The 27,452-nt window shown below is 57.9% G+C and overlaps 3 protein-coding genes across 18 annotated transcripts in view; 1 reads left to right on the plus strand and 2 right to left on the minus strand.

The window, feature by feature from the left end:
* Positions 1-29: 29 nt before the first annotated feature.
* VPS9D1 (VPS9 domain containing 1) lies at positions 30-11,855 on the minus strand. Of its 9 annotated transcripts, none has more exons than XM_060649906.3 (16): positions 11,753-11,855; positions 9,752-9,827; positions 8,093-8,185; positions 7,832-7,994; positions 6,390-6,501; positions 6,253-6,315; positions 5,867-5,919; positions 5,675-5,762; positions 5,392-5,477; positions 4,550-5,067; positions 3,384-3,513; positions 2,950-3,158; positions 2,569-2,665; positions 1,566-1,688; positions 1,080-1,184; positions 30-845 (listed from the first exon to the last, which is right to left on the minus strand). In XM_060649906.3, exons 3-16 carry the CDS (start codon positions 8,148-8,150, stop codon positions 752-754), a joined length of 1,899 nt encoding a protein of 632 aa, XP_060505889.1. In that variant the 5' UTR covers positions 8,151-8,185; positions 9,752-9,827; positions 11,753-11,855; the 3' UTR covers positions 30-751. The 9 variants fall into 9 exon arrangements, 7 of the variants coding, with proteins under 7 accessions (XP_060505889.1, XP_060505885.1, XP_060505886.1 ...); XM_060649902.3 differs by lacking the exon at positions 11,753-11,855 and adding an exon at positions 11,123-11,345 and having other exon boundaries at positions 8,093-8,182; XM_060649903.3 differs by lacking the exon at positions 11,753-11,855 and adding an exon at positions 11,123-11,345 and having other exon boundaries at positions 1,566-1,616.
* Positions 11,373-26,917, plus strand: ZNF276 (zinc finger protein 276). 3 transcript variants are annotated; one of them, XM_078439179.2, is made up of 12 exons: positions 11,375-11,480; positions 11,649-12,167; positions 16,244-16,547; positions 16,890-16,936; positions 17,032-17,478; positions 18,706-18,784; positions 20,022-20,105; positions 23,357-23,467; positions 23,550-23,625; positions 23,892-24,009; positions 26,146-26,245; positions 26,326-26,917. In XM_078439179.2, the coding sequence occupies exons 1-12, from the start codon at positions 11,471-11,473 to the stop codon at positions 26,570-26,572; spliced, it is 2,142 nt and encodes a 713-aa protein (XP_078295305.2). In that variant the 5' UTR covers positions 11,375-11,470; the 3' UTR covers positions 26,573-26,917. The 3 variants fall into 3 exon arrangements, with proteins under 3 accessions (XP_060505881.3, XP_081647499.1, XP_078295305.2); XM_060649898.3 differs by having other exon boundaries at positions 11,373-12,167; XM_081791373.1 differs by lacking the exons at positions 26,146-26,245; positions 26,326-26,917 and adding an exon at positions 24,237-24,583 and having other exon boundaries at positions 11,373-12,167.
* Positions 25,690-27,452, minus strand: part of FANCA (FA complementation group A) — a 62,907-nt gene continuing 61,144 nt past the window's right edge. For 3 of the 6 annotated variants that reach the window (XM_078439178.2, XM_078439172.2, XM_078439176.2), the window contains one exon: positions 25,690-27,353. In XM_078439178.2, the coding sequence (XP_078295304.2) occupies positions 26,946-27,353 (408 nt within the window). In that variant the 3' untranslated portion in view covers positions 25,690-26,945. The remainder of the gene's footprint in view (positions 27,354-27,452) is intronic. The other 3 variants (XM_078439171.2, XM_078439170.2, XR_013552610.2) reach the window with 2 other exon arrangements.

Consider the following 27,452-nt stretch of genomic DNA (forward strand, 5'->3'; position numbering starts at 1 on the left):
GGTATCAGTGAGAGAGACAGATGCAGAGAGAGACATCAGTGACCTCTTTATTTCTGGCCGTGTCAGTGGCTGCCCGGGGCATGTAACAGAGCGGACGCTGCGCTGCAGGCAGGCGCTGACCCTCGGCTTCACGCTGACCCAGAAAGGGACGTGCGGGGCGGGAATCAGCCAGAGGCCCCAGGATGTCCAATGCCTACTGCCGAGGGAGGGCACAGCTCAGAGGCCCCAGACGCGGGTGGGCACCCTGGGGAGGCCTGGGCTACAGAGGAGAGGGGAGTGCTCAATGCCCCGTAAGTAAACAGTATAGCTTCAGACCACCTGGGCTCCAGGCCTTGGAGGCAGGGGATGGGGACGGCTCTCTCCTTGACCCCAACAAGAAACTGGCACCGGAAGCTGGCTGTCACAGGAGAGGGGAAGGGAGAGAAAGCAGACCTGCCCTCTGCCAGGCCTACGGCTCCCTCCCTACCCTTGAGTGGCCGGGTCTGTGAGGGTGCACAGGCCCCAGGGGAGTCCACAGCTCTGGTTTCCCTGCACAAAGTCAGGCTGAGGAAAGAGAAGGGCCTGGCTCCCAGGAGCTGATTCAGCTCAGATCTATCCTCTGAAGAGCACAGGGGCCTCCTCAAGGCCCTGGGGCAGACGTCCAGTCAGGGCACGAGTGAGAGCGGCAGAGCCCCGCCACAGCCGGCCTGCTGCCACCCCCCCCACCCGGAGCAGGTGACTTCTGGTGGTCCTCCGCAGGTCCTGTCCTGCTCTACTTGCCCAGGGCACCCCGGGGCAGCAGCTCCACGTAGCTCAGGGCGCTCTGTAGTGACGTCAGGCAGTAACCCTCCTCTCCGATCAGGTACCTGCGTGGAGACAGGCACGGGTAGCACCTGTTACCTGCAGGGGATGCAAAGAAGCCCCCAGCGCCTTGGACGGGGTGTCTGCCCTCGTGGGGCAGGACCTGGACACTAAGGTCGCACAGGGGTCTGTCATGGAGGCTGGGCTGGAGGACACACGCTGCTCGAGGGACGGACCCCCAGCCTGGGAGCAGGTGCCCAGTGCCCCGTGCTGGCCCGACTCCAGCTGGGGGCTCCTACCCCTCATGGATGAACTCCTCCAGGGCTGCGCATTCTGACACCAGCTGGGGGAGACCGCTTCTCAGCACCACGAAGGACAAGATGGGCAGCAGGTCGTCGGCACCGCTGTTGGGTAGAGGCACGGCTGGCCGGTAGGCTCCGGGGGCCACGATGGCTGCTCAGTCCCCATAACCCTGCAGCCCCCAGCTCGGCCTCCGGACTGGTCCTGGGCTTGCCGGCTGCTCTCCCTGCACCCCTCCTGCCCGCCTGCGTGGGGGAGTTGGGAGCAGACTCAGGTCAGCGGCACCGGCAGCCACTACAAGCGGCAACGCCGTCCCCGAATGGGGACCCTGTGCTGCAGAGCCCACGGCTGGGTCAGCAGAGGCCCCCACAGCGGAGGTATCGGGTAGCCCCAACCTCACAGGCTCGCCCTGCAAGCCTGCCCACACCTGGGGAACAGGCTAATGGAGGGGATGGCCCACGTCCCAGGCAGCCTGCTTACTACACCTGGGATCGGAGCCAGGCGCGGCGATCCTCCGGAAGAGGCATCTAAGGGAGCTGAAAAGGTGCCAAGGGAGGCCCTGCGGGACGCACAACACCCGGGCCCAAGGGGCCCACGGGCGGCAGTCTCTGGGAAGAGCATGAGAGCAGCCTGTGGCTTGAGTGTGACCCCCAGCCAGGAAGGCCTCACACACCATGAGCTCTGGCTTGCGGCCCCGCCTCCACCACCCTGGGCACCACCCTCCTGCAGAAACGTGGACAAACTACAACATGGCCCTCACTGGCTCCTCAGACGCACAGAGGAGACAGGTGACATGGGGCTGTAGCCGGACTCAGAAGCGCTGAGTCCTACAACTGTTTTGCCGACAGCTACTTCTGCAGCAGCCGCGTGGTAAACTGGCGAAGGGGGGCTCCCCCACCCCGACCCAGAAGCTGAGGTCTTGTACCCGGCCCTGGGGTTGGTGGGGCTGCTGGTCCCAGGTGGGTCCAGGTGAGACTGAGACAGGACCAGGCGTCAGAGCCCCAGGTAGAGAAAACGCCTGCCCTGCCTCCGGACGGTGGGGACATAGATGATGCAGGAGCCCCAGGTCTGGGGGCTCAGCACAGGGAGCAAGCTCTTCATGGAGGCTGGAGCTGCCTCCCCAAAGCGTGCAACTGAGGGACTGAGCCCGTGTTCCTGTGACAAACAATGCTAAATTGCACTAGGTTAGCCAGGCGGTCCCTGACCCCTAAGTAACCTGCCCAGAGAGGCAGGAATGCATCACCCATGGGGGCTGCAGCCCCAAGCCCTCGGTGGGAATGGACACTCTCCTGGATAAGCCCTGCGAAGCGCACTGTAGCCCCAAGGGTGCTGCGGCCTAGGGGGGCCAGACACCAGGTGGGAAGCTGTGGTCCCGGTGCTCGGGGCAGGATGGGAGGGTTCTCTCTCCCCCCAGGCCTCTGCAGGCAGCCCCTCACTTGCTCACTGCCCCCCCGCCCCCACCCCGGGCTGTGGGCTTTTGGGACTCACATGGCTGCGGCACCAAGCTGGGGTCTGGCCTCAGACGCAGCCTCCTGGGCCCGGCAGTAACCCTCGGCACAGGCACAGATAACCCGCAGGACCCGCACTGTGGCCCAAAAGCGAGGCTTCAGGAGAGGGCCGAGGGGAGCCAGTCCCAGAACAACCCCCTGGCACCGGCCCCTCCCGGCACGAGTGGAGCTGGCAGAACTGGGAAGCTCCCGCCCGAAGATACTGCTCTCACACCGCTTCCGTCCTGTGAGACACACCCCCATTTTGACAGGAATAAGGTCTGCACTTCAGAGGCACACAGAGACCCCAGGTCACCCTCTGGGAAGGGACCTTATCCGACTACGTTCCCCCTCCTGTCCTCCCAAACTGCAGCCCCCTCACCGATGCACTCCAGCTTCTTCTGGGGGCAGCTCTCCAGAACCAGCAACCCCAGCTCCTGGGCTGCAGCACAGTAGGGGAAGGCGCCGGCTCCTGTGGCCTCCAGGCCCCGGGGCAGGAGCTTCGTGGGAACGCCTATGGCCGTTGGGGGCGCGTTCCTGTAGAGCTCCATGCTCCTACTCAGGGCGGCCTCCCGGAGGCGGTGCACGCTCCTGGGGCAGAGAGAGGCCAGGCTCAGCGGCCCAGGGGGCTCTGCCCCACGGACAGAAGCGGCACTAGGGAAAGCTCGCCGTGCCCAGAGTCACAGGTTCTTGCAAAGCAGAAACATCTGAGGATGGCCTCAGAGTAAAGCACCAGCTGGAAGCACGGTCAAAAGTGTGCCTCAGGGATCAACGAGCGGGGAAGGCCCCTGTGGGGGCCTGAAACTGGGATCATACCTGTAGAGTGCCAGCAGCAAGGGCCACAGTGGGGAGAAGAAAGGCTCCTCGATGCAGGCCAGGCATCGGTCCTTGGAGGCGGCCGCATTCAGGCCTTCGAAAGCCAGGAGAGTCAGCGAAAGCAGCCTGTCTGCCGGGAGCAGAGCCGGCACAATGGCACTGTGGGGGCAGCCAGGCCCTCCGGCCCCAGGCTGGCAGCCCCTGGAGATCATCCTCAGCCAGCCCGGGGTGCCCAAGTGGGCCCCACACCTGCCATCCCCTCTCCCACCCTCCTAGAGCCAGCCGCAGTGTGGGCAGAGCCGCAGGGTTCCGGCTCAGTGGAGAGCGCTCTGCCTGAACCTCCCTCCACTCCCCTCACCCCCCACCCCAAATTCTGTGTCCATGGGGCCTGGGGTCAGAGCACTTAGGAGCTCACAGACTCATGCCCAGCTCCCCCGAGGAACAAAGATGACAGGCTGAGAAAAAGCAAAGGACAGCCTCTTTCTGAAGGGGTTGCACCCCAAACTGTGGGAACCTGGAGGAATTTTAGAGGCATATTTAAAGACAAGACCTGAGGCCCCGGGAGATGGGAGGCCCATCCAGGGTCCCTGCTGGAGCTCTGGGCCCTGTCGGGCCTGCCTCACTGACCTCTGGAGAACCCTGAAAGCCTTCCTCCTTGGGAGTCCCCAGCCACCCTAGGCACCCAACCCTTAGAGAATCCACACACTATTCTCAAAAATGGAAAAGGCTGCAGGGACGAGCCCGTTGTCACCACCGCCAGGCTGCACACACCCAATGGTCCTTGGTTCGGAATCACCAGAGCCCAGCCCTATGGGCCAGCCAGGACCACCTGGCAGCCAGAGGCTCTGAGAGCAGGCCCTTCCTCAAGCAGGAGGCTGGAACGAAGCAGCCCGGTGGGAAGACAACCGGGGACTGGGGAGACCTCGGCCGGCCGGCCAGCCGGCCCGGCTGCTCTCACAGCGGGGTGCGTTCCTGTCTGCTCCGCCAGGACTTGCCCCAGAGGAGGGCAGACGCAGAGGGCTCTGCAGATCTGGATGGCCTCCGCCACCCAGAGGAAGGCCTGTCCTTCCCGGGGCCTGTCCTGGGCCTGTGGAAAGCTTTGTGCTGCGTGTGTCGGAGCAGCCCCCTCCCCCGCACGCCCGTCCCGCGGGCACGCCGGCCCTCACCGATGGCGTTGTGTATGTCCTTGACGGTACTCTTCAGCTGCTCGGACAACGGCTCCGTCTTCACCCCCGAGGCCTGGGGCTCAGGCGGCCTCCCACGCCCCCGGCCCCACCCCTCAGAAGCGGCCAAGAAGTGTTCGAGGTCTTCGAAGGAGCTGTGTCTGCTCTGCACGCCCGGCGGGGTGTGTGCCAGCGGGGAGGCAGGCCCGGCGGGGCCGCCGTCCGCCCCTCCCCCGGGGGGGCCGGCGTGCGGCGGGGGCGTGGGGGGGCTGCCGTGGGCGCCGTCCGGGGGCCGAGGGGCGGGGCCCGGCTCCGCGGGGGAGAGCACGCAGTAGAGGCTCTGCGAGGGCCGGAGCCGCCGGCTCCCGGGAGCCCGCAGCCCGTCGGCGTCTGGGGACAAGGCGCAGCAGCCGGGGGCGGAAGCGGCGCCCGCGGCGCCCCTGCTCACGACGGGGTACAGCGCCCGGTACACCGCACACTGGAGCTTCTTCAGGAGCTGCGAGATGGGGTGGTCGGGAACGCTGCGCGGAGGAAGAGGCGCGGGGCTGTGGCGCGGGGCCCGGCCCCGCTGGACGGGTTTTGGCGGAGCAACCCTTGAATTGTTTCCTCGGGAGCGAATGTGGCAGATAAAGTCTGACCCGAGCCCCCCTGGCAGCTAAAAGACCAGCAGGGTGGCTGGATGGGGGGCGTCTGCAAGCCCAGCCCCGCCGAGGGGGCCTATGCGTGGCGCGTTCGGCCACCCCCGCCGCCTCCTTCACCCCTTCCCTTTCTGATCTTTTTGGCCGCTGTCAGGGCCAACCAGGGGGCCGGGGGTGGGGGTGGGGGGTGGGGGGAGGCCCTGGTACCTGAGCAGGTGGGAGACCAGGCTGGTCACCAGCGACAGGTCCCCCGGGCTCTTCTTGAGCTGGGCTCTCCAGTGCTTCGGCCAGTCCTGCAGGGCAGGAGTCTCTGGAGGGCATGGCGGGGTCCCCACAACCTTCCCTGCCAAGGCCGCACCCCAGGCCAGTGCCACACTGTCCGTGTCCTCCCTGGGGCGTAGGGAAGGCCCACGCCAACAGGCCTCAGGACCCCCCCCTCCAATAGCAACCTGTGACAACCCCACCCCCGTGCCCAGCGGCGGGGACTCACATGGTCTTGCTCGTACTCGAGGATGGCGGCATAGAGGGCCCGCTGCTCCCGCTCCTCCGGGGTCAGGGCCACCTGACTGCAGAACCTCCTGGGGAGGAAGACAGGGGCTGGGGGCCTCCCAGCTGGGTGGGCAGGGGAGGGAGCCCCCAGCAGCCCACTCAGCAGCCCCGAGACCTGTGGGAGGAGACGCACCTGTCGGCCGCCTCCTGGAGCCGCAGCCGCCGCTCCTCCCTCTTCCTCTGCAGCTGTGCCGGCAGGGTCAAGGCTGTGTCTGTCCTGAGGACCCCCATCGGGAGGTGAGGCCGGGTGGGGCGGGGCGGGGCAGCGGGGCCTGAGGGCGGGTGCTCACTCAGGGAAGGGAGCAAGCCCTAGCTGACCTGAAGGATGGGGAGGAGCCCGTGGGTGCTGAGAGGAACAGAACGCCCGCCCGTGTGAAGGCCAGGAAGGCAGGAGCCGCCCCTCCAGGGCAGTCTCTCTGAGGCTGGAAGAGTTCTGTCCCACATTCCGACCCTGGCACCTTCACTTCCCCCCTCCCCGCCTCCTTCAGCCAGGACACCAGGGAAGGACAGAAAGGATACGGTCTCCTCCCGGGCTTTGGCGATCACAAGGTTCTCCATCACCTGCCGCTGCAGGGACAGGGTCTAGGAAGGGAAGGAGAAAATAAAGCCTGTTCCTCTTCCACCGGCAACCCAGACCCTCCCTGGGACCCGCTTACCAGGGAGGTCTTCTGCAGGGCCTGGCTGGGGTCCAGACGGGCCATCCGGGCCTCGTAGGCGGCCTTCAGCTTCTGGTTCTGCAGAGAGGCTTCCTGCAGGGGCGTCAGCTCCCTGCAGACAGAGACGAGCTGCTGTGCTGTCCAGGCCCCAGGAAGCCCTGGAGTGCCCCCCTGACTGCGCTCTGAGACCAGAAGGAGGCGGTGATGGGGGCAGGCAGGAAATGGGAAGGAGGGAGGAGGTGCAGGGTGGGCTGGAGACCTCTGTCCTGCTGAAACCTGGGCCTGCAGTCGCCAGGCCTCCTGCGTTTTCAAGAAAAGCGGCACACTGCGCTTTCCATCCACACGTTGGGCAACAACACGGAACTTTTTAGGGGCATCGTGTGAGCCAAACAGCTAGATAACTTTGCCACCCGTGGGAGAGAGAACCAAAGCCTGCTTATTAGAAATAGCTGCCGAGGGCCAACCTCCATGCCCCCACCCAAACTGCTGGTGTCACATGTCTTCATGCTTCTGTGGTAGGAGAGGGTAAGCTGTGAGGATGCCAACTGGCAAGGGAAAATGTGTCCCGGGGTGGGAGTCCCGTGGGGAGTCCCGCCCCGCGATGGCACATGCAGAAATGAGGTAGCAGTGGCCCCCAAGGCCTGGCAGCAGCAGCGCCAGGAGGAGCCAGCCTTGTTTATCCTCCTGGGGGTTCTTCTGTCTGTGTCTAAGTGAGTTTTATCAGTTCCAGAAGCTTATATACTGTTATCTCTTCAAATAATGCCTCTCTTCCTCTTTCTTTCTTCTCTTTTTCTGGAACTCCAATAATCTTGTGTCAGATCTCCTAGCTCTGTCTCAGATTTCGTCTTCTTTCCTCCCCCTATGAGAGTCATTCTGGATATCTTTTGATCTTTCAACCAATTCGCTCATTCTTTCTTCAACTACGTCTACTCTGTTGGTACAATATTGACCATGTGTGTCTGTGTGCATGTGTGTGTTTTCACTGGAGAATATAATTTGTTATTATTTCCAATTCGTTTTTAAAAACAATTTTGGTATTATATTTTCTGTTTCCTTTCAACGTGGTTCTTTATTTGCTGGGTTATACCCTCTGGCCTTTTGTTCCCTGCAGCTATTTTCAAATTTGCTTTTCACTTTTGTCACTGAGGACAACATGACTGTGTTGTGATGTGTGTCTGGTAACTTCCCCTGAACACTTGGAAGTCTGTGTCTGCTATTACTCCGTAAATTTCTGGTTTCTTTTTGTGCTTGGTTATCTCTCACTGTGCATCATTTGTGCATGCCGAAGATGCTTTTGTCCAAAGGGGATCTGCATCTGTTTTTGCCAAGCGCAAGGGTGTTTCCATTCTGGGACCCACTTTAACTGAATTCATTGTGGTTAGCTCACTTTGCCTGGACTTCAAACCCAGGCTCGGCCCACCTTCCGTTTTGCCCCAGCTTACTTCTTAGAACTTTGTGACTCTACCACTTGAAGCTTCTGGAAGATCTCGGGCGGCAGAAAGGGAGAGAGTTTCCCCCCTTCATCTGAGTACACCCGGCGATGTCGGCTGGTCGGTGAGGGGACAGGAGCAGCCGTGGGCATGGCTGGCTTCAGGTGTGTTTTCCCTGCAACACATACATGAGCAAGGGTCAGCATGGAATCCGACGTTCCAGAGATGCAGACTTTGGGGGAGATGCCCCAGGAAAACTTGCCAGAGACCCACCGAGCTTGGCAGCTGTTGACTGGGCCCTCTCCAGACACTGCTCGGCCAGCTTCAGCATCTTTGAGGTGTCCGGGGCCACAGTTTCCCCACCTTCTGGGGATAAAGAGAAAAGAGAGCTGGTCACCGTCACCTTTATTATTAAACCGATTCTTGCCGAGACAAAAACAAGGACGAATTCACCCCCTCCTCATCTCTCCCTCCGGGTCGCCACCCCCTCCTCATCTCCGACCTCTAGGCGATCCCATCTCCTCATTTCTGATCACCTGCTCTGGGCTTACCTCCTGATGCTATGTGGGCGCTGAGCTTGGCCAGCCCAGCAGCTGACTGTCCTGTCATCTCAGCTGGACCATCAGAGCCCTCTCTGTCCCTAACCCAGCCTTTGCTCACCAGGGCCTTTACTTTACTCACAGCCCCTCCTCAGGGTGGGCCTTGCAGTGGATGAGGACCATTTCAGGGACAACTTTATTGCCTGTCTCCTGCCCCCTGGCTGTGCTTGACCTCACCCCTGGCACATCCCTGGGGCTTCTGTCCTGCATTCCCTCTTCTGGGGACCACTCATGTCGGCAGGTGCATGCTGTAGGAGCTGCCACTCAAAACTCTTCCCTGGACCCCACCAGCCTTAGTTTCTGAGCCACTTACTGCCCCCTTTAGAGCCAGCCCCTCAGCACACTCCATTTTAGCCACCTGACTCCCACTGAGACCACCCTCTCTCATGCCCTCCCGTCAAGCCCTTCTCTGAGGCCTCCCCAACCTCTCCAGGTGTCTCTCTTCCAGAACATCCCCCTGGGCGTACTACTGTGTCTTCCCCCCAGTCCCCAACCTTGGGAGTGCCCAGAGCTCTGCTAAGCTCACTGGCTCTCTGGGGCAGCTCTGATTCTGGTGACTCCGACCTCTCCCTAACCACTGTGCTCCTGTATCGTCAGGGTGCTCAGTGCCTCAAACAGAAGGTGCTCACGATGCAGCTCTCTACTGTGCCCACACAAGTCTGCTCCCGCCCATCCCCACAGCACCTCCTGTACCTCACCTCCAGCGGCTCACTGTTCCCTCCAGGGGCTCACTGTCTCCACCCCCTGCCCCACCAACCAGCGGCTCACCCAGCAAATCTGTGAGGTCCACCTTGAAATTGAAAGCACGACCCCAGGCCCTTTACTCCTTCCATCCCCAAGTGGTGCCACCACTGCTGTCCTCACTGTGGGAGCCTCCTGGAGGCTCTGCCTCCATGCTGGCCTCTCCCACAAAGCCTCTACGAGCTTCCTTACCCCGGAACAACACAGCTCCACGCAAGGCTATGCCTGCCCCCACAGAACCTCCTCTTCCCTGTACTCAGCCCCCACTCTCATCCCAGAGTCTTTACACATCCCTCTGCTGGGGGCGTTGCCCCCGGGCCCTGATCTTTACGCAGCTCACTCCTTCCTGGGCTGGGGCTCAGTGTCCAATCTCTGGTTATCCCCATCCCGTTTACATCCTCTTACAACACCCATCCCCGCCTGCTCCCACAACACACCATGACAGCTCATGCTTGCCGAGTGCTCACCAGTTCGCCTTCTGCTAATGACCAATGGGCAGGACACAGGACAACCCCAGGCTTAAGACCCACCAAGAGCTAAGCAGTCCATAATTTGTTCCGCGTGGGAGAAGCCGTGAGGCTGAGATCTGTACCTTTGGTGGTCTCCACTTCTTCCAACAGCACCTGGGAGATATAGTGGATGCTCCTCAGGTATTCCGTATATGCCTCCTGTGCCCAGGGAAGAGAAATGGCAGGGGTCAGGCCAGTAGTGGCCAACAATTCCGTCATGCCTGTTTGTGCCCTCGTGGGAAACATAGAAACAGTGGTGCTTGCTGATCTCCTGAGATTCACCTGAGGCACCTAACCCGAGGCAGTTAGCTGGTAATTCCTCCGGGTCTAATCAGTAATGTTCTGCACTGTATCTGTACCGATAGTATCCCTCTTCTCTAGACTCGAAGGGAAAACATGCCCAGCTGGGCACCCATCCCTCCTCTCACTGCCTTTCTCTCCAGCACGGGAAGAAAAGAGATTCTCTTTCAGTGGGCCAGGCGAAGTAGTTGACAGCAGTTGCTGTCATTTGTCACTCTGTGCAATGAGTTTCCTTCCTGTGCAACTCAGGGCCTATTTATTCAGTGGCTTAAAAGAATAAAAAATCCTCAGAGGTAAATGAGGGAGTGCTGTTGCTGATCTTGAAATCACTTTCTGGCTTAGCTTCTGGGAAATCCCCTTCCCGAATCCCTGAATAAGTACTCCGCGGGCACACAGCAATCTGCGACACTAGAATACTGCCAGTTTCAAGGGTGTGACCAGGTTCAGGGCACGGGCATTTGGAAGCACCACATGATGTTTTGTTGCATCCCAGTTCTCAAATTAACTATCTTTAAATCTACACCTCAGGATAAAATGGATTCCAGATAGGATTTTTGACTTGTGGGGGCACCTGCTGTCCTAGAAAACTGACTTGGGGAAAGCAGCAGATTGAGGGACCCGGATGCTTTTCCTGGACATAGGCAGCTTCCTCCCCTCCTTGGACAGTCCAGTGTGGCTCAGCCTGCTTTTCCACTTGGCTGCCACCTTTCGGAATAACACACCCACCCATTCTCAGTAACAAGCCATACTACCCTGCGCAGACGCATCACGAATGAGCCCTTTCGGGGTTCCGTCCCTTTGGGGAATCTGATTAAATCTACAGTGCTTCTCAGAAAAATACACATTACACATGGGATTTCTTGCCAGATATATTTTGGAGGGCTGCTTCAACCCTCTTGAATCCCCTTTACAGATAAAACCTTGGCTCTAATTCCTACTCTGCGACGACGGGAAAACACGGCGGGAGAGGACTGGGAGCTGTCCAAGGTCACAGGCAGACACCCGAGCCCAGCGCCCCGGGAAACGCCGGAGGGGTCCTGGACGGCACCCACCCCCGGGCCCCGCCCTCGCTCACGCCCACCGGGCAGGCTGCAGGTAGGGGGTGCCTGGAACCGCCGCAGCGACCGCCCCCGCCTCGTTTTGGGTCGCCTCACCCGGGGCCGGTTGCCGGTATCCAGCTCGATGGCCCCGTTGGCCAGCTTCATGGCACACTGCAGCGGCTTCACCGCGCCGTCCCCGGCCGCAGCGGCCATGGCGCCGGGCAGGGGAGGCTGTGGCGGCGGCGGCGGCGGCGGCGGCGGCGGCGGCGGCTGAGGGCGGGACGGGCGGCCCAGAGCCCGGAACGCAGCCTGCGCGGGAGCCGGCACCGCCCGAGCCCTGGACCGCAGGAAGGGGCGGGGCCGGCGCGGCAGCACTTCCGGCGGCCCCAGCCCCAGCACACCTCCCCCAGAGCTCCCGTTGCTGAAGGGGCGGCGGCGGTCTTAAGTAGCCTCGCGAAGTAGATGCGAGCGCGTAAGTGCAACAGTCGGCACCCACGTCCCACGTTTGTGACATGCCAAACGTCTGGGCCTTGCCGCGTCGCCCCTCGCTGCCTTCACTGCGCCCCTGCCCCCCTCTCCCCCTCTCCTCGCCCTTCCCTTCGCGCCCCGCCCACCCCTTCTTGCTCCGCCCCGTTTCCAGGGAGCCGAACGGGGCCCAACGGCGCCGAACGGCGGAGTCGAGCGGAAACGAGCGAGCGCAGTCCAGCTGAGCTGACGCGAGGCTCTGGGCCGAGCGGGACGTACCCCGGCCTAGCGGCCCAACCAACAGAGCGGGGCCGAGCTGAGCCGAGTGGAGCCGAGCTGGGTCGAATAGGGTCGAGTGGAGCCGAGCGGGGCCGAGCCGGGCCGAGCCGAGCCGAGCCGTGCCCAGCGGGACTTAGCGGGGCGGAGCGCCGGGCCCGGGCTGTAGCCGCGGCCGCCGCCATGAAGCGGGACCGGCTAGGTCGCTTCCTGTCTCCTGGGACGGCGGGGCAGCGCGGGGGCTCCGGCGGCGGCGGCGGCGGCGGCGGCGGCGCCTGTGGCAGCGGCCGGACCCGTGGCCGCCCGGCCCGCAGCGGGCCGAGCGTGGACGAGGCTGCGGCCCTGGTGGCGGCTCGGCTGGGCTGGGGCCTGGCGCGGGCCCGCGGGGACACGGGCGAGGACGGCGCCGACGAGGCAGGTGGGTCCGGCCGGGCGCACGGGGGCGGGTCGCGGGTGGGCGGGCGGAGCCGGGGGTCCCCGGGACCGCGGCGTCTCCCCGGGGAGCACGTCCCCCCGGGGCGTCTTCTCCCCCTCGGCGTCCCTGGGCCCCTCTGCCGACGAGGCCTCCCCACGGGGAAGGGGTGAGAGCGGCCTCTGCCTGGCGTCCGGGGTGACGTTTCGCAAGGCCGCTGACCCTTCCGTGCCCACTCTCGGCTTATTAAGTAATTATTGCTTAAGTTTTGCAGTCCGACCGGCCAGAGTCAGTCCTGGTTTTGCCGCGTGCTCTGTAGCCTTGAGGTAGATGCTTAACGTCTCTGAGCCTGTTTCGTCTTCCTTAAAACAGAAGTGAGTGGATCAAGTGCGAGAGGCCCTCGCCTGGCAGGTGGTATCTGCGAGAACGTGCACATTGCTTTCGTGTGGTGGATTGCGTCCTCTCTCGCTGAATCCCCCTGGGGGTGGGGGTGGGGGTGGCTTCGTCTACACTCGCTGACAGGCTCAGGGGGTAGATCCCGGAGGAGGCTTCTTCAGGGCTGGTCTCCGGAGCAGGGTTTGAGGAGGAAGAAAGTTTCTCGCTTCTTTTTTGAAGCTCTGTAGCTGTGAAGGCATTTGGTAAAAAAGTTTTGTGTGTATATTTTTAAGTTTATTTGTTTATTTTGTGAGAGAGAGCGAGAGCGCACAAGCAGGGGAGGAGCAGAGAGGACGAGAGACAGAATCCCACGCAGACTTCACATCATCGGCACAGAGCCTGTTTCGGGGCTCGAACTCAGGAACCCTGAGGTTGTGCCCTGAGCAGAGCTCAAGAGTGCGACGTTTAACCGACGGAGCCGCCCAGGTGCCCTGTGTCTTTTCTTGCTTTTAATTAATTTATTTTTTGAGAGAGACAGAGACAGAGCACCGGTTGGGGAGGGGCAGAGAGGAGGAGACATAATTCGAAGCAGGTTCCAGGCTCCGAGCTGTCAGCACAGAGCCCGACGCGGGGCTCGAACCCACGGACTGCGAGATCGTGACCTGAGCGCCCCAGGCGCCCAACAGCGCAGTTTCATTAACTGTAGTCACCCTGCTGTACGATATGCATCGCCAAGATTGACTTATTTTAGGACTGGAAATTTGTACCTTTTTTTTTTTTTTTTAATGTTTATCTTAGGGAGAGAGACAGATTGAGCGAGCAGGGTAGGGGCAGAGAGAGGGGGAGACACAGAATCCAAAGCAGGCTCCAGGCTCTGAGCCGTCAGCAAAGAGCCTGACGCGGGGCTCGAACCCACGGACCGCGAGATCGTGACCCGAGCCGAAGTCGGATGCTTACCCGACTGAGCCGCTCGGGCGCCCTGGAAATTTGTACCTTTTGACCATTTTCCTCCATCGTCTGCATCCCATCCTGCACCCTCCCCATCACCCACCTCAGGCTATCACCAGTCTGCTCTCTGTGAGTTTGGGTTTTTTTGTTTTTTTTTTAGGATTACACCTATAAGTGAAATTGTATGGTATTTATCTTTTCCTATGTGACTTCTTTCACTTAACATAGTACCTTCAGGGTCCATCCGTGTTGTCCCAAATGGCAGGATTTTCTTCTTTCTTATGGCTGAGTAACATTCCATTGTGTGTGTGTGTGTGTGTGTGTGTGTGTGTGTGTGTATACACACACCCGCTTTTTTAAATCTGTTTCTCAGTCAGTGCACACTTAGATTGTTCCCGCACCTTGGCTGTTGCTGTGAAAACGGGAGCGCACCTACCTTTTTGAGCTCGTGTTTTCATTTCCTTTGGATAAATACCCAGAGGTGGGATTGTTGGTTCAAATGGTGGTTTTATTAATTTTTTTGAGGAACTTCCATACCGTTTTCCATAGAGGCTGCGCCAGCTTATGGTCCCACCAGCAGTGCCCGAAGGTTGCCTTTTCTCCACATCCCCACGACACTCGTCCTTTCTTGTCTTTTTGGTAACAGCCATCCTGAGAGGCGTGAAGTGACAGCTCATTGTGGTTTTGGTTTGCATCTGCCTGACGAGCAGTGGTGCTGAGCGCTCGGCCGCACATCTGTGCTCGTCCGCGTGCTGGTTGGCCGGCTGTATGTGTGTCTTCTCTGCAAGAATGACTGTACGTCTGCTGCCTGGTTTTTAATTGGATTGTGTTTTTGCTTTGGAGCTGTGTCAGTTCTTTTTGTTTTAGGTATTAGTTCCTTAGATACGATAGGCAGATATTTACTCGGGTTTCAGTATTTCTCAGGTTTCCCTGTTTTCAGTAGGTTGTCTTTTCATCTTGTTGATGGTTTTCTTTGCAGTGTAGAAGCTTTCTAGTTTGATGTAGTCCCACTTGTTTATTTTTTTTGCTTTCATTGACTTTGTTTTCGGTGTCAAATCCAAAAAATGATCCCCAAGACCGATGAGGAGTTTACTGCCTGTGTTTTCTTCTGGGAGTTTTACGGTTTTCGGTCTCACATTTAGGTCTTTAATCCATTTTGAGTTTATTTTTGTTTGTGGTTTAAGTAATGGGGATCAAGTTTCATTCTTTTGCATGTGCGTGTCTAGTTTTCACAACACCCATTTTTTAGAGAGAATGTCATTTCCCCATTATATATTCTTGATTCCTTTGTTGTAAATTAATTGACCACACATACGTATGAGTTTATTTCTGGGCTGTCTTTTCTGTTCCGTCAACCTATGTGTCTTTTTTTTTTTATGCTCGTTCTCTACTGTTTTGATTACTGTGGTTTTGTAATATAGTTTGAAATCAAGAATTATGATGCTTCCAGCTTTGTTCTTTTTCCTCAAGATTACTTTGGCAATTTGGCATCTTTTGTGGTTTCATATAAATTTTAAGATTGTTGTGTTTCTGGGAAACCGTCACTGGAATTTTGATCAAGATTGCATTGAATGTGCAGATGGCTTTGGGTAGCGTGAACATTTTAGCAGTATTAATTCTCCTAATCCACGAGCACGGAATACTCATTTATTCACGTCTTCACTGTTTTTCATCAGTGTCTTACGCTTTTCAGCATAAGGTTTTTCACCTCCTTGGTTAAATTCATTCCTAGGTATTTTATTCCTTTTGATGCAGTTGTAAATGAGACTTTTCTTAATTTGCTTTTCTGATAGTTCATTATTGATTTTGTATCCTGCAACTTCATTGAATTTGTTTATTCTCAGAATCTTTTAGTGACATCTTTAGGGTTTTCCGTATATATTACCATATTATCTACAAACAGAGACAGTTTTTTTTTTCCTTTTTTACCTATTTGGATGTTTCTTATTTTTCTTGGTTCATTGCTCTGGCTAGGACTTCTGACACTGTGTTGAATAAAAATGGTGAGAGTGAGCACCCTTATCTTGTTCCTCATCTGAGAGGAGAGCTCTCACCTGTGAGTGTGATGTTACCCGTGGGCTTGTTATCTGTGGCCTTTATTATGTTGAGGTACATTCTCTCTATACCCAGTTCAGAATTTTAATCATGAATGGGCGTTGCGTTTTGTCAGACACTTTTTCTGCATCTATTGAGATGCTCATGATTTTAATCCTTCATTTTGTTACTGTGTCACGTTGGTTGATACGTGGATGTCGGACCATCCTTGCGCCCCTGGAATAAGTCCCACTGGATCATGTCATGTGAGCCTTTTAAAGTATTGTTGCGTTTGGTTGGCTCATGTTTTGCTGAGGATTTTTGCAGCCGTATTCATCAGGGATCTTGGCTTGTAATTTTCTCTTCTTGGGGTGTCTTTGTCCGGTTTTGTTATTAGAGTAATTGTGGCCTTGTTCTAGACGCACTTAGAATTATCTGGAAGGTGTTCCGGACCAGAAGACCCTCCATTGACCGTATCTCCCAGAAGGCCGTATGTTCAGCTGGGAGCCCAGAGCCCAGAGCCCTGCCTTTGGCTCACACGTGGGCTTGTGTTTCTGGGGTGCGTCTGGGGAAGCGCCGTGGGGGGTTCTTCCCCCTCAAGGACTGGGAGGATCCTGGGCCTCACCTCCCCAGGCCACGTTGCTGTCTTCCGAGGAGCACGTGTCTTCCGGTGCTCTGTGCAGCCAGCAGCCCTGCCTGACTCAGTGTCTTCTGTGCTTGCCCAGGAACAGGCCGGGCTCTTGCCATGGGGCACTGTCGCCTCTGCCACGGGAAGTTCTCCTCACGGAGTCTCCGCAGCATTTCTGGCAGGGCACCTGGGGAGAGCGCAGACAGACCACCCCCAGGGGAGCGTGTTTTCATCAGGGACTTCCAGCACCTGCTGGGGGTGGCTGTCCACCAGGACCCAGCTCTGTCTCAGTTTGTCTGCAAGAACTGCCACGCCCAGTTCTACCAGTGCCACGGCCTCCTCAAGTCCTTCCTGCAGAGAGTCAACGTCTCCCCGGCGGGCCACCGGAAGACTTGCACAAAGTAGGCATCCCCTCCTCCTTTCATTTGGTGGGCATTCAGGGGCCAGGCACCCTGTGTGCTGGGGCTGGTCTAGGCACAGTGAGTGCCGGGGAACCTCTGCAGCGGGGAGCCGGTCCTGCTTAGGGCAGCAGACACGGGTGACCACCAGCGTGGCCGGTGTGAGGGAGACGGACAGACGTGCTTGGGGGAGGTAGGGCTACAGAGGGCCACGGGTGTAAGGACACAGCCTCTGGAAGTAGAAGGTCAGACTGCATGTGGGAGAGGCGGCCCGTGACAGGAGTCTGGTGAACCCGCCTCTTGTTCGCGGCCAGCCCCGCTCACGGCCACGCTGATGCTTTACAGGGTCGGTGCCCAGCCCCCGCCAGGGGCAGAGGAGGGAGCGTGTCTGGGTGAGTGTGCCCTCCGCGTGTGGTCTGTGGGTTAGGCTCGAGGTGGGCTGGGTGCTGACCGGCCATGGGTGTGGCGTCTCTGTGCCTTTCTTCAGTGGACCTGATCACTTCGAGCCCCCAGGGCCTGCGCGACTTGGTGGCCTGGGTGCACGGACACGCGGCCAGCTGCGGGGCCCTGCCTAGCCTCCAGAGGACACTGTCCTCCGAGTACTGCGGTGTTATCCGAGCCGTGTGGGGCTGTGACCAAGGCCACGACTATACCATGGACGCCGACTCCAGCTGCGGGGCTCTTTTGCTGGACAGTGCGCTGGCAGTCAAATGGACATGGGACAAGGAGATGGCCCCGTGGCTCACCCAGCATCGGGGGTCCAACCCTACTGGGGCTGCCCCTCAGAGCTCCCAGGGCAGAGCGACCACAACTCCAGCCGAGACCGAGAGCCTGCCCGGCGCGGACGCGGCCCCGCCTCCTTCAGATGTCAACCCTGTAGGGCCTGGCCTGTGCCCCCCACCTCAGCCAAGCTTTCCCCCAAGTGGGGCCCCAGGTAGGAGCTCCTCTGGGCTACTGGCTCAGGATTCCTCGTCTGGAGGCAGGCAGGCCCGCAGTGGGGGGCGGGTGTCTGTATCGTTATGGGCAGCGGTCATGGTGTTGCATGCGGAGGCCCCGGGGGGAAGTGATGAGGAGCCGACCTGAGGGACAGGGGGAGGGCCCGGGGACCCTCTTCCAGCAGTTTTTGTAAAGGCGTGCTCATGTGCCGTCTGGTCTTCCTCTCTAAGCCTGCTCGGGGCCAGGGGACCAAAGGAGGGAGAAGAAGGGGGTCCTTGTTGTGGGACGTGGGGGAGGACGGCAGCTGGGACCTCTGAGGCTCTTTCGGGCCAGCTGCGGGTCATTCCCTGGGTCTCCGCCGGCGTCCTGGTGACATCCCGGTGGGACTTGCGTAGATGGGCTCCTCTGCCAAGTGGCCAAGAGGGAACACAGGGCCATTGTGTGGGACCCGGCCCCACGGTGCTGTGGTGTGGGGGCAGCTGCTCACGGACTTTGCGTTCAGGTGGCGGAGTTGGCTCCCCCTCCCGCTTCCCTCAGCCTCTGTTTGTGCAGTCGCCTACGTTGAGCGCTGGGCTGCTCCTGTGGTCCAGCTCTTGGTGGCACTTTAAAACGCAGCTGCCCAGATGGTTGAGAGAGAGAGAGAGAGAGAGAGAGAAAGAGAGAGAGAGAGAGAGAGAGAGAGAGAGAGAGAGGAGATAATCTTAAGCAGGCTGCACGCTCAGTGCTCAGCCCAACTCAGGGCTCCATCCCATGACCCTGGGATCGTGACGTGAGCCGAAATCAGGAGTCGGACTTTCGACCGACTGAGCCACCCAGGCGCCCCAGAACTGCTTGGCCTTTTAAACTGCGTGCATGCAGTACGATATTAATGGTTTGATATTAATGTTTCTTTACTGTTTTGGGACACCCACAAAGTGTGAGTCGTCCCTGCCTGACACAGCTGGATCCGAACCTCTGGGAAGGGCTGGGCTTGCTGACGTGAACCGTTGGCTCGGGTTTCTGATGCCTGGTGCTGTCCGTGCCTGTGCTAGACATGGGGGTGGCCTGTTGGGCTGTGCAGGGACCTTCTGGGGGGCGGAACTGGGAGGCGGGTGGGATTTAAGCCTGGAGGACCCCAGGCTCCCCACAGGGAAGGCTCTGTTGTCCGATGGGCACACGCCTCCTTGCTGGGGAGCACTGCCTGCACTGTGTGTTGGTAACGGGAGCCTTGTTCTTTGTTTCTCAGGGCGGTTGGGTGAGAAGCAGGTTCCGTCTTCAACCTCGGATGATCGGGTAAAAGACGAGTTCAGTGACCTTTCTGAGGGGTGAGAGAAGAGTGGGTTTAAATAGCCTAACATTCCTCCTTGGAAAATCAAACTCCGCCAACCCGTGTGCTCTCTGCCTGTGTCCGGGCCGGGGCCCTCTCCCTCTCTCAGTTGGAAGGAGAGGAATGGCCGAGGGTGCTTCCAGGCTTCTTGTTCCTGACGGGGGCCTCCTAGACCTGACGTATCTAGAAGGGGAGCACGACCAGGGTGGTGTGGAAGTTAGAGCCCTACGGTTGCCCCTTCGCTGCTGCTGCCTTGTCTCCTTCAAGGCCGTGGTTTTGTGCCAGCCAAAGACGTTACTAAAATGGGAAGTTGGTCTCTGGCCTTTTGTCATGACGGGATCGTGACTTGGGGCAGAGGCTCTGTAAGGAGGACGAGCCGCTGTTGGGGACTGTTCGCTGCTGGGACCGCCTCCTGCTTGTCAGCTGAGAACCACTCATGGTGGCTGCCACACACTGGCCGGCCTTCACCCCCTTTCCACACTGCCACGTAATCTGTGGCTGGAACGCAGGTGCACCCTCGTCCAAACAGGGAGAAGGACAGCACGATTTGTGGCACGACTCCCGTGGGGTGTCTGTCGATGGTGAACAAGATGCTGGAAGAACCCAAGTGGGTTTGCTAGAAACACCCCCAGGACCAGGAGTGGTCGCAGGCTGTCCTAGAGGCCGCCAGCCAGCCTCGAGTCTCCTGCAGATGAGTGGTGGCCTGTGGGGGAAGGCCGTGCCCTGCCAGGCTTCGTTCCGTCTGCTGCCCTGCAGAGACTGCGCAGTTACTCACAGTCGAGGGTAAAGGTCATGGGTACGCAGATATTTTTCTTCTGGTCTTTGTGACTTTGCAAGGTGGCCAGCTGACATCTGACCTGTCAGCTGGATAGGTGCTCCCAGTTAGGGGGAGTAGGTGCCTCATAATCTAAACGTCCACTTCTGGAGAAGCCCACCTCCTTGAGGTCTTCCTGTGCTGCCTGGGGCCCCAGAGAGAGACTCTACAAGTTCAGGGTCCTGGTGTGAAGGGAGTGTGGCTTCTGGGGGATTGTCGGCTTGCGGGACTTCGGTGACCCTGGCCTGCCCTTTCTGTTAGGAGATGTGATCAGAGATTTGGGGATTTTAGGTTTCTTCAGACCTTTTCAGGAGAGCTAAAACACGGAGTATGGAGATTTGGTGGTGTTTGCAGACAGGAAGTGTCACTGGAGCGGTCACGCACCCCAGGCCTTTGCTGAAGGTGCTCTCTTCTTCCCTAGAGACATCCTGAGTGAAGATGAAAATGACAAGAAGCAAAGTACCCAGTCGTCAGATGAATCCTTTGAACCTTACCCAGAAAAGAAGTAAGGAGGACAGTCCTGCCGCGTGTCCTTGGGGTCTGGGAGGGGCATCACTGGGAGCCTAGAAACCTACGTCTGCCTGGTAGGGTCACCGGGTGGGAGTAGTGGGGGCAGGGGACGGAGGCTCATCCTTCCCGGCCTGCCCTCGCTCAGCACGTTTTCTGCTGCTCTTTGGCCTGACCCCCTTAGCCCGTTGAGTGTGGCTTCTGGGGGGTGGGGGAGGCTTTCCTCGTTCAGTGCTAGGACCCGGTCTCAGTGGCACGTGACAGTGGCAGGAGGCCCGTGGCTGTGACTCAGCCTCATTCGGGGAGCTCCTGCCTTCCTCTCTGCCAGCCCTAACCCTCGGTCACACCACACTAGTGTCTCCCGTCGGCCACGGATTTCCTGCAGTAACCTCCACCCTGCAGTTCTTTCTGCTTCTGTGCCAAGCAAGGCCCTCAGAGGCTTGGGCCCCAGCCCTGCAGTTGCTCTCAGATCTGCCTCTGGCACTGATTTCTGTGCCACCTCCTTGGAGAGTTGCTTCTGTGGCCTTGTCTTGACCTTCCCTTTTCTGAGATTTGTGTTTTCTCTCTGGATGTAGCATCCTGGTAGGGAAGACTGATGTTTACTTGGGCCACTTTTCTCCCAACCTCATGCCCAGGAACACCCAGAACGCCTGCGCATAATTGCTGCCCCACCTGAGCGTTAGGAGCATTTCACAGTAGAATAAAAACACGAGAGTGCAACAGTATCACCCAGGAGGATGCAGCCCAGAAACAGAAGCCAGCCTGACTTTCCTTCTCCTTTGGGCTCTGACGTGGCTGTGGAAAGAGAAACCGAAGCCAGGCTCTGCAGGAGGTGGGGCCAGCTGGAGTGGGCTGACCACAGCTCCGAGCCAGCACACTCAGGCCTGATGGCCACGTTGTCCCTTAGGTACTACAGTGTGAGTCACAACTGGAAACCTGGGACAGGGCCTCTGAGCCTCCCTGGTGCACAGGACTTTGTTTCAGCAGACACACCTGTCTGGGTCCATAGCTGGGGCAGATAAGAAGGGACTTAGGATGTGTTAATTAGGGCCCCGCGGCTCCGGTGAGAAGTGAGAGTCAGGAGCCCGAGTGACCGAGGGGGAGGAAAGGGGGAGCAAGGAGCAGGGTCCTCCAGTGTCTCCAAGGGCTTCAGCCCATACCCGTCAAGGATGCACTTGTGAACCCACGGGCTCTCTGAAGCCGCCTGCTCTCAACAGACGTGTGATCTAGCGTGGGAGGGGAATGGTGACTCCCTGGTCAGTGTGTGGCTCTGACAGGGTGCCTGAGCCGCACAAAAGAGGGTGGAGGCCAATGGGGAGGGGACGCACAGCAAAGCCTCAAAGAACGGTTGTTAGACAAGGAGAAGAGGAGAAGCCTGTAAGGTCATCAGAGAGTTTCTTTTTGTTTATTTAAAAAATTCTTAACGTTTATTCATCTTTGAGAGAGAGAGAGAGCGAGCATGAGCGGGAGAGGGGCAGAGAGAGAGGGGGACACAGAATCCCAAGCAGGCTCCAGGCTCCGAGCTGTCAGCACAGAGCCCGACGCGGGGCCTGAACCCACAAACCACAGGATCATGACCTGAGCCAGTCGGAGCACTTAGCTGAGCCACCCAGGTGCTCCTGTATTGCTTTGTCTTTGATGTCACATTTAAGAAACTGTTGTCACATCAAAGGTAGCGTTTTCTTCTCAGAGTTTGAGCGTTTTAGCTCTTATGTGTAGGTCTTTGGTCCATTAGGTCATGTATGTTGGAAAGGAAGGGCCCACCTGCATTCTTTGGCCTGTGGACATCCAGTTTTCCCAGCACCGTATGTTGAAGAGACTGTCCTTTCCCCATTGAGTGGTCTTGGCACCCTTGTCAAAAATCACTTCGTTTTTCTTGCGATGGTCTATACTTGGTCTCTCAGTTCTGTTCAGTTAGTCTTTATGTCTGTTTTTCCGTGCCAGAACCACACGGTTTTGATTACTGTAGCTTTGTAATCTTGGAATTAGGGAGTTTGAGTCCTCCCGCTTTGTTTTTCAGGATTATTAAGCTATTCCGTATCCCTTAAAATTCCGTGTGAAACAGAATAGCTTTTTCTGTTTCTGCAAAAAACACCACTGGGTCTTGATAGGGATCAAGTCTGTAGATTGCTTGGGAAGTAATGCCATCCTAACAATATTAAATCCTGCAGTCCAGAAACGCGGGGTGTTTTTGCACTTACTTAGGTCTTAATGTCCTTCAGCAGTGTGTTGCGGTTTTTAGCATACAGGCTTTCACCTTCTTGGTTAAGTTTGTCCCTCAGTACAGTATTTTCTTCTTTTTGATGGGGTTGCAAATGAGTTATTTAAAAACTTCCCATTTTGTTCACTGTTAATGTGTAGAGGTAGAACGAGTTTTTGTGTGTTGATTTTGTGCCCTGCCACTTTGCTGAATTTGTTTATTTTTGCGTGTGTGGATTCTTCAGGGTTTTCTACATACAAGATCATATCGTTTGTGCATAGGGGTAATCTTCTAATAGCAGTGGTGAAAACGGGCACCTTTACTTGGTCCTGAGGGCAAGGCTTTGAATCTTCCACCGTTGAGGATGACGTTAGCTCTACACTTGCCATATAACGCCCTTCAAGTTCCCCGTTGTTCTCGACAGTTTTCCTTAAATGCCAGGATCGAACAAGGGGGAAGAAAAAGTGTGCATGTCCCTTTAAATCTTCACTAGACCCCACAGGGGATTAGTTGCTGGGCCTGAACTGGTCCCTCAGGGACCTGCCAGACTGACTGGGAGGTCCTCACTGCCCGCTCATAGCTCTGTCCCCAAGACCACACTGCTCCCTCTGAGCCCCCGCCTGGTTCCTGGAGCTGTGCGCCTCCCAGCGGGTTCCAGAGTGTCGGTTCTGATGTTTTTCTAGCCTTGTGGTCGTTTTGATGGGGGGACTGACCCCTAAAGCTTCTCCACTTCACTGTTTAGCATGACGTCTCCAAATAACGTTTGGTTCTGACGTTTCAGGAGTGAAGTTTGTCCTGAAAACCCCCTCATGTAGCTAGCGTGGTCCCCGTCCCCACACCTCGGCTTCCCGAGGTGGCAGTACGGAGTCTGGGACTTTGCTGGGGGTTGTTCCCGCCCTGGCGCCCAGGGGTCAGTCCGAAGGCCACCAGTGAGCACGGAGACGCGAGCAGGTTGCCGTGGGAGCCTGGCAGGAGCCCCACCTCTCCCGTTTGAGGAGGGAGAAGCGTCTCGGAGTCTGATGAGGTCTCTTTTTCTTTTCCCCTCACAGGGTCTCTGGTAAAAAGAGCGAAAGCAAAGAAGCCAAGAAGGCTGAAGAACCAAAAATGCGCAAGAAACCGGGCCCCAAGCCGGGCTGGAAGAACAAGCTTCGCTGTGAGAGGTGAGGGCCTGGGGTGGGGGGTAAGGGGTCGGGGGGAGGTCGCCTGTCGAGGCGGCAACTCCACGTGTGCCGTGCTCTGCAGGGAGGAGCTGCCCACCATCTACAAGTGCCCTTACCAGGGCTGCACGGCCGTGTACCGCGGGGCCGACGGCATGAAGGTGAGGAGGGGCGGCGCCCTGGGCGCGGGGCGGCCTTTGTAGCTGACCCGGAGGACCGGACGTCTGCGTGGAGCCCGGTGTAGACTTGCAGCCGAGGGCTCACGCGGGCCGGGGCCCAGGGGAGCCCTCCGCTCTTGGGAAAAGCACCCGCCTCTCGTCGCGTGAGGAGTGGTTGCATCTCTTCCTCTGAGGGGGCCGCGCAGGACCCGTGGGAGGGGGTGACCGTCCCGGCCGGGGCGCTCAGGGCCCTGCTGTCGCCCCTGCAGAAGCACATAAAGGAGCACCACGAGGAGGTCCGGGAGAGGCCGTGCCCCCACCCCGGCTGTAACAAGGTGTTCATGATCGATCGCTACCTGCAGCGCCACGTGAAGCTGATCCACACAGGTACGGGCCCTGCTCTGGCACACGCTCACCTCCGCCGGCCCGTGGGCCGGCCTCCCTTCCCAGAGGCCTGGGGCCGTGTCTGGCCGCCTCGTGGGTCGGGCAGAAGCGGCTGGAACCGGCAGTGAGGAAACCCCAGTGCCTTTTCTGCACGTGACGACCCCGGGCTCCCGCGCGTCCGTCACGGTTTGATTCCCCTCCAGTTTTAACGACGTGACCCACACCCCCAGGTCTTAGAAAACCCAGAGCTACACGTGTGCCGGATTCTGACCACTGCTGCTCCTCACAGAGCCGCTCTCCTGAGTTGGCAGCACCCCCTTTAAAAGACGGACAGCTGGGTCAGTCGGGCACCCAATCCTCGATTTCAGCTCGGGGCGATCCCTGTGTCGCGAAGCTTGCTTGGGCTTCTCTCCCCCTCTGCCTCCTCATGCTCTTGCTTGCTCTCAAAAATAAAAAACAAGTCTATTAAGGAAGAAAAGGAAGATTGATGCACTGAATCTGTATTTAAAAAAAATTTTTTTTTTTTAACGTTTATTTATTTTTGAGACAGAGAGAGAGCATGAACAGGGGAGGGTCAGAGAGAGGGAGACACAGAATCTGAAACAGGCTCCAGGCTCTGAGCTGTCAGCACAGAGCCTGACGTGGGGCTTGAACTCACTGACCGCGAGATCGTGACCTGAGCCGAAGTCGGCTGCTTAACCGACTGAGCCACCCAGGCGCCCCCTGAATCTGTATTTATCCCTAAACTGTAATTGTACACATAACTTAACGGTAGGGGCACCTGACCTGGGCGTTTCAGTCGGTTGAGTGTCTGACTCCATTTTGGCTCAGGCCATGACCTCATGGTTCATGGGATCAAGCCCTGCATCAGACTCTGAGCTAACAGCGTGAAGCCTGCTTGGGCTTCTCTCTCTCCCTCTCTCAAAAGTAAGGAAATTATTCTTAATGTTTATTTTTGAGAGAGGGCGAGTGAGCATGATCGGGGGAGGGTCAGAGAGAGAGGGAGAGACAGAATCTGAAGCAGGCTCTGGGCTGTCAGCAGAGCCCAAGATGGGGCTCGAACCCGCGAACCATGAGATCACGACCTGAGCCGAAGTTGGATGCTTAACCGACTGAGCCACCCAGGTGCCTCAGAACTTAAAAAAAAAATTTACTGTAGGAAGTTATTCTGGTTTACTTTTTTCACTGAGCCCATTTTATGGTTGGGTCGTATTTGTTGGTTTCACAGTGAACCATTTTCCTGTGTTTTTTGTTCTAAGCCTTGTTGGACATTCCCTTAAATTGGGTCTTCAGGCTGCTGGTCTCAGTCGAGACCCCAGTGATCACAACCATTAGCAGTTTTCCCGAAACACCCAAGAGGAGAGCCTGAGCTGTAAAGGTGGATCGTACCTAGCACAGGACAAGCCCGTGTGGGAAGCTGTGTCAGGCGCTTGTAGATGACTGAGCAGGTGCGATTGGAAATGGCAGTGAGGCAGAAGCTCGTGGCCACCACCCCAGGTGCATGTCCAGGAGGAGAAGGGACTGTTCAGTTTTTGTCCAAGAGCCTAAGTAACTGATCTCCAAAGTAGACATCCCCTCCCCCACCAAGGGCCCAGTATGGTTTGTAGAGTTCGTAGAGTGGCAGTCGTCTGTGAAGCTTTATAGACTGGGCTTCCTCGAGGAACTTCTGCTCAGCGGATCTAGTCTCTCTTGAGGAAAACAGGCTTCAAATGGACCCATCTCATGAAGAGGAAGTCCCAGCGAGATGACATTTTCAAGCAATTTGGAGGGCTCTGTTATTAATAAGAAACTTTGTATTAGAAATGTTTTTCATTGGGGCGCCTGGGTGGCCCAGTCGATTAGGCATCTGACGATTTCCGCTCGGGTCATGGTCTCACGGTTCAGGAGTTGGAGCCCCAGGAGTTGGAGCCCCGTGTCGGGCTCTGCACAGACACTGCGTGGAGGCTGCTTGGAATTCTCTCTCCCCTCTCTCAGATTTGAAAAACTTTTTAAATCTCTGAATAACGTTGGATTTGCACAGGCCCCTTGCTTGGGCCTTGAGTGTAAGGAAAACACCACGTTGGGCCACCAGGCTCCCGGGGAGGGCTGGGCATTTTCGTGCCCGCGTTCATGCCATCTCTGGTCCTCTCTGGTCCCCAGAGGTGCGGAACTATATCTGTGATGAGTGTGGCCAGACCTTCAAGCAGCGGAAACACCTTCTCGTCCACCAGATGCGCCACTCAGGAGCCAAGCCTCTGCAGTAAGTGTGGGGATGGGCACACCTCCGCATGGCCATACTTCTGGCACCCACGCCCTTGCTCACCTGGCCCTGTCCCCCAGGTGTGAAGTCTGTGGGTTCCAGTGCCGGCAGCGGGCATCCTTGAAGTACCACATGACTAAACACAAGGCTGAGACCGAGCTGGATTTTGCCTGTGACCAGTGTGGCCGGCGGTTCGAGAAGGCCCACAACCTCAATGTGCACATGTCCATGGTCCACCCTCTGACGCAGACCCAGGACAAGGCCCTGCCCCTGGAGCCACCGTGCGGGACTACGGAGGGCCAGGCTGTGAAGCCTGAGCCCACCTGAACTCGGGCGGGTAAATGGGGTTTAGACGGTTTCAATCGTTCTTTCATTTGAGACCTGATGGCACAGCTTCGCCCGCTGCCCTGGAGCCCCCATGCCGTGTCCCCTCACCTGTGTGTCAGGAGGGCACTGGACAGCAGTACGGTGAAGGGGGGCTCACCGTGCAACTCCCGTAGCCTTTCCAGCGTCCGCTCTGGGACCGGCATTTACCCACGAAACTGACCTTGGGGCCAGATGGATTTTAAATCATTGAGTCCTATTCCCCACTAAAGCAATCGAGGAGATTTGTAATCCGCTTTCTAGTGCAAGAGCTCCGTGTTATGCTCGTAATAAATTATTTACAAAGGAGCCGGGCTGTGCGCCGCGCAGGGTCCAGTCAGAAGAGCCGGGGCTCCCGGTAGAGGTCAGCATCCGGCCCGGCCTGCTGTCTGCTCAGGAGGGCGGCCCTCACGTCCGGGTCACAGTCCGCACTGGTGGCCAGCAGCTGCAAGAAACCGACTGTGCTCAGCCGAGTGCAGCCCCCAGACACCCGGGGCCTGGGGACAGGGGAGCTGGCAACCACAGCCCGGCAGGTAAGTGGCCACAGTGCAAGTGCCACACCCCCGGGTTGTCCTCTCAACGGAAGTGCTGTATCTACAGCACTCTCGTTCGCTCCTCGACACACACACCAGAGTGAGCGTCTGCGTGTTACCTCGGCCACGTTTGAGAAGCTCTCTTTTGGGCATCTAGGTATTGACCGCAGCAGAAAACGACGAGCTTCTGTTATCAAGCCGACAGGGTCACCCTGAAGAGAGGACAGGTAAAGCCACAGGTCAGGGGATCCCGTGATGAGTCAGGATGCCCCCATCTGCTCACCGTGCCAGTAGGGGCTGGGCCGTCCCAG

This window comes from Panthera onca, chromosome E2 (genome assembly GCF_046562875.1).
Source record: "Panthera onca isolate mPanOnc1 chromosome E2, mPanOnc1 haplotype 2, whole genome shotgun sequence".
Lineage (NCBI taxonomy): Eukaryota > Metazoa > Chordata > Mammalia > Carnivora > Felidae > Panthera > Panthera onca.

Coding starts and splice junctions, on each gene's coding strand:
- VPS9D1 (XM_060649900.3), bottom strand. CDS start 11,221: ATGGCCGCTGCGGCCGGGGACGGCGCGGTGAAGCCGCTGCAGTGTGCC. Junction 3,159..3,383: donor TTGCTGCTGGCACTCTACAG/GTATGATCCCAG, acceptor TCTCTGCCCCAG/GAGCGTGCACCGCCTCCGGG. Junction 2,813..2,949: donor GAAGAAGCTGGAGTGCATCG/GTGAGGGGGCTG, acceptor TGTGTCTCACAG/GACGGAAGCGGTGTGAGAGC.
- ZNF276 (XM_060649898.3), top strand. CDS start 11,471: ATGCGAGCGCGTAAGTGCAACAGTCGGCACCCACGTCCCACGTTTGTG. Junction 16,548..16,889: donor CACCGGAAGACTTGCACAAA/GTAGGCATCCCC, acceptor GATGCTTTACAG/GGTCGGTGCCCAGCCCCCGC. Junction 24,010..26,145: donor CGTGAAGCTGATCCACACAG/GTACGGGCCCTG, acceptor TCTGGTCCCCAG/AGGTGCGGAACTATATCTGT.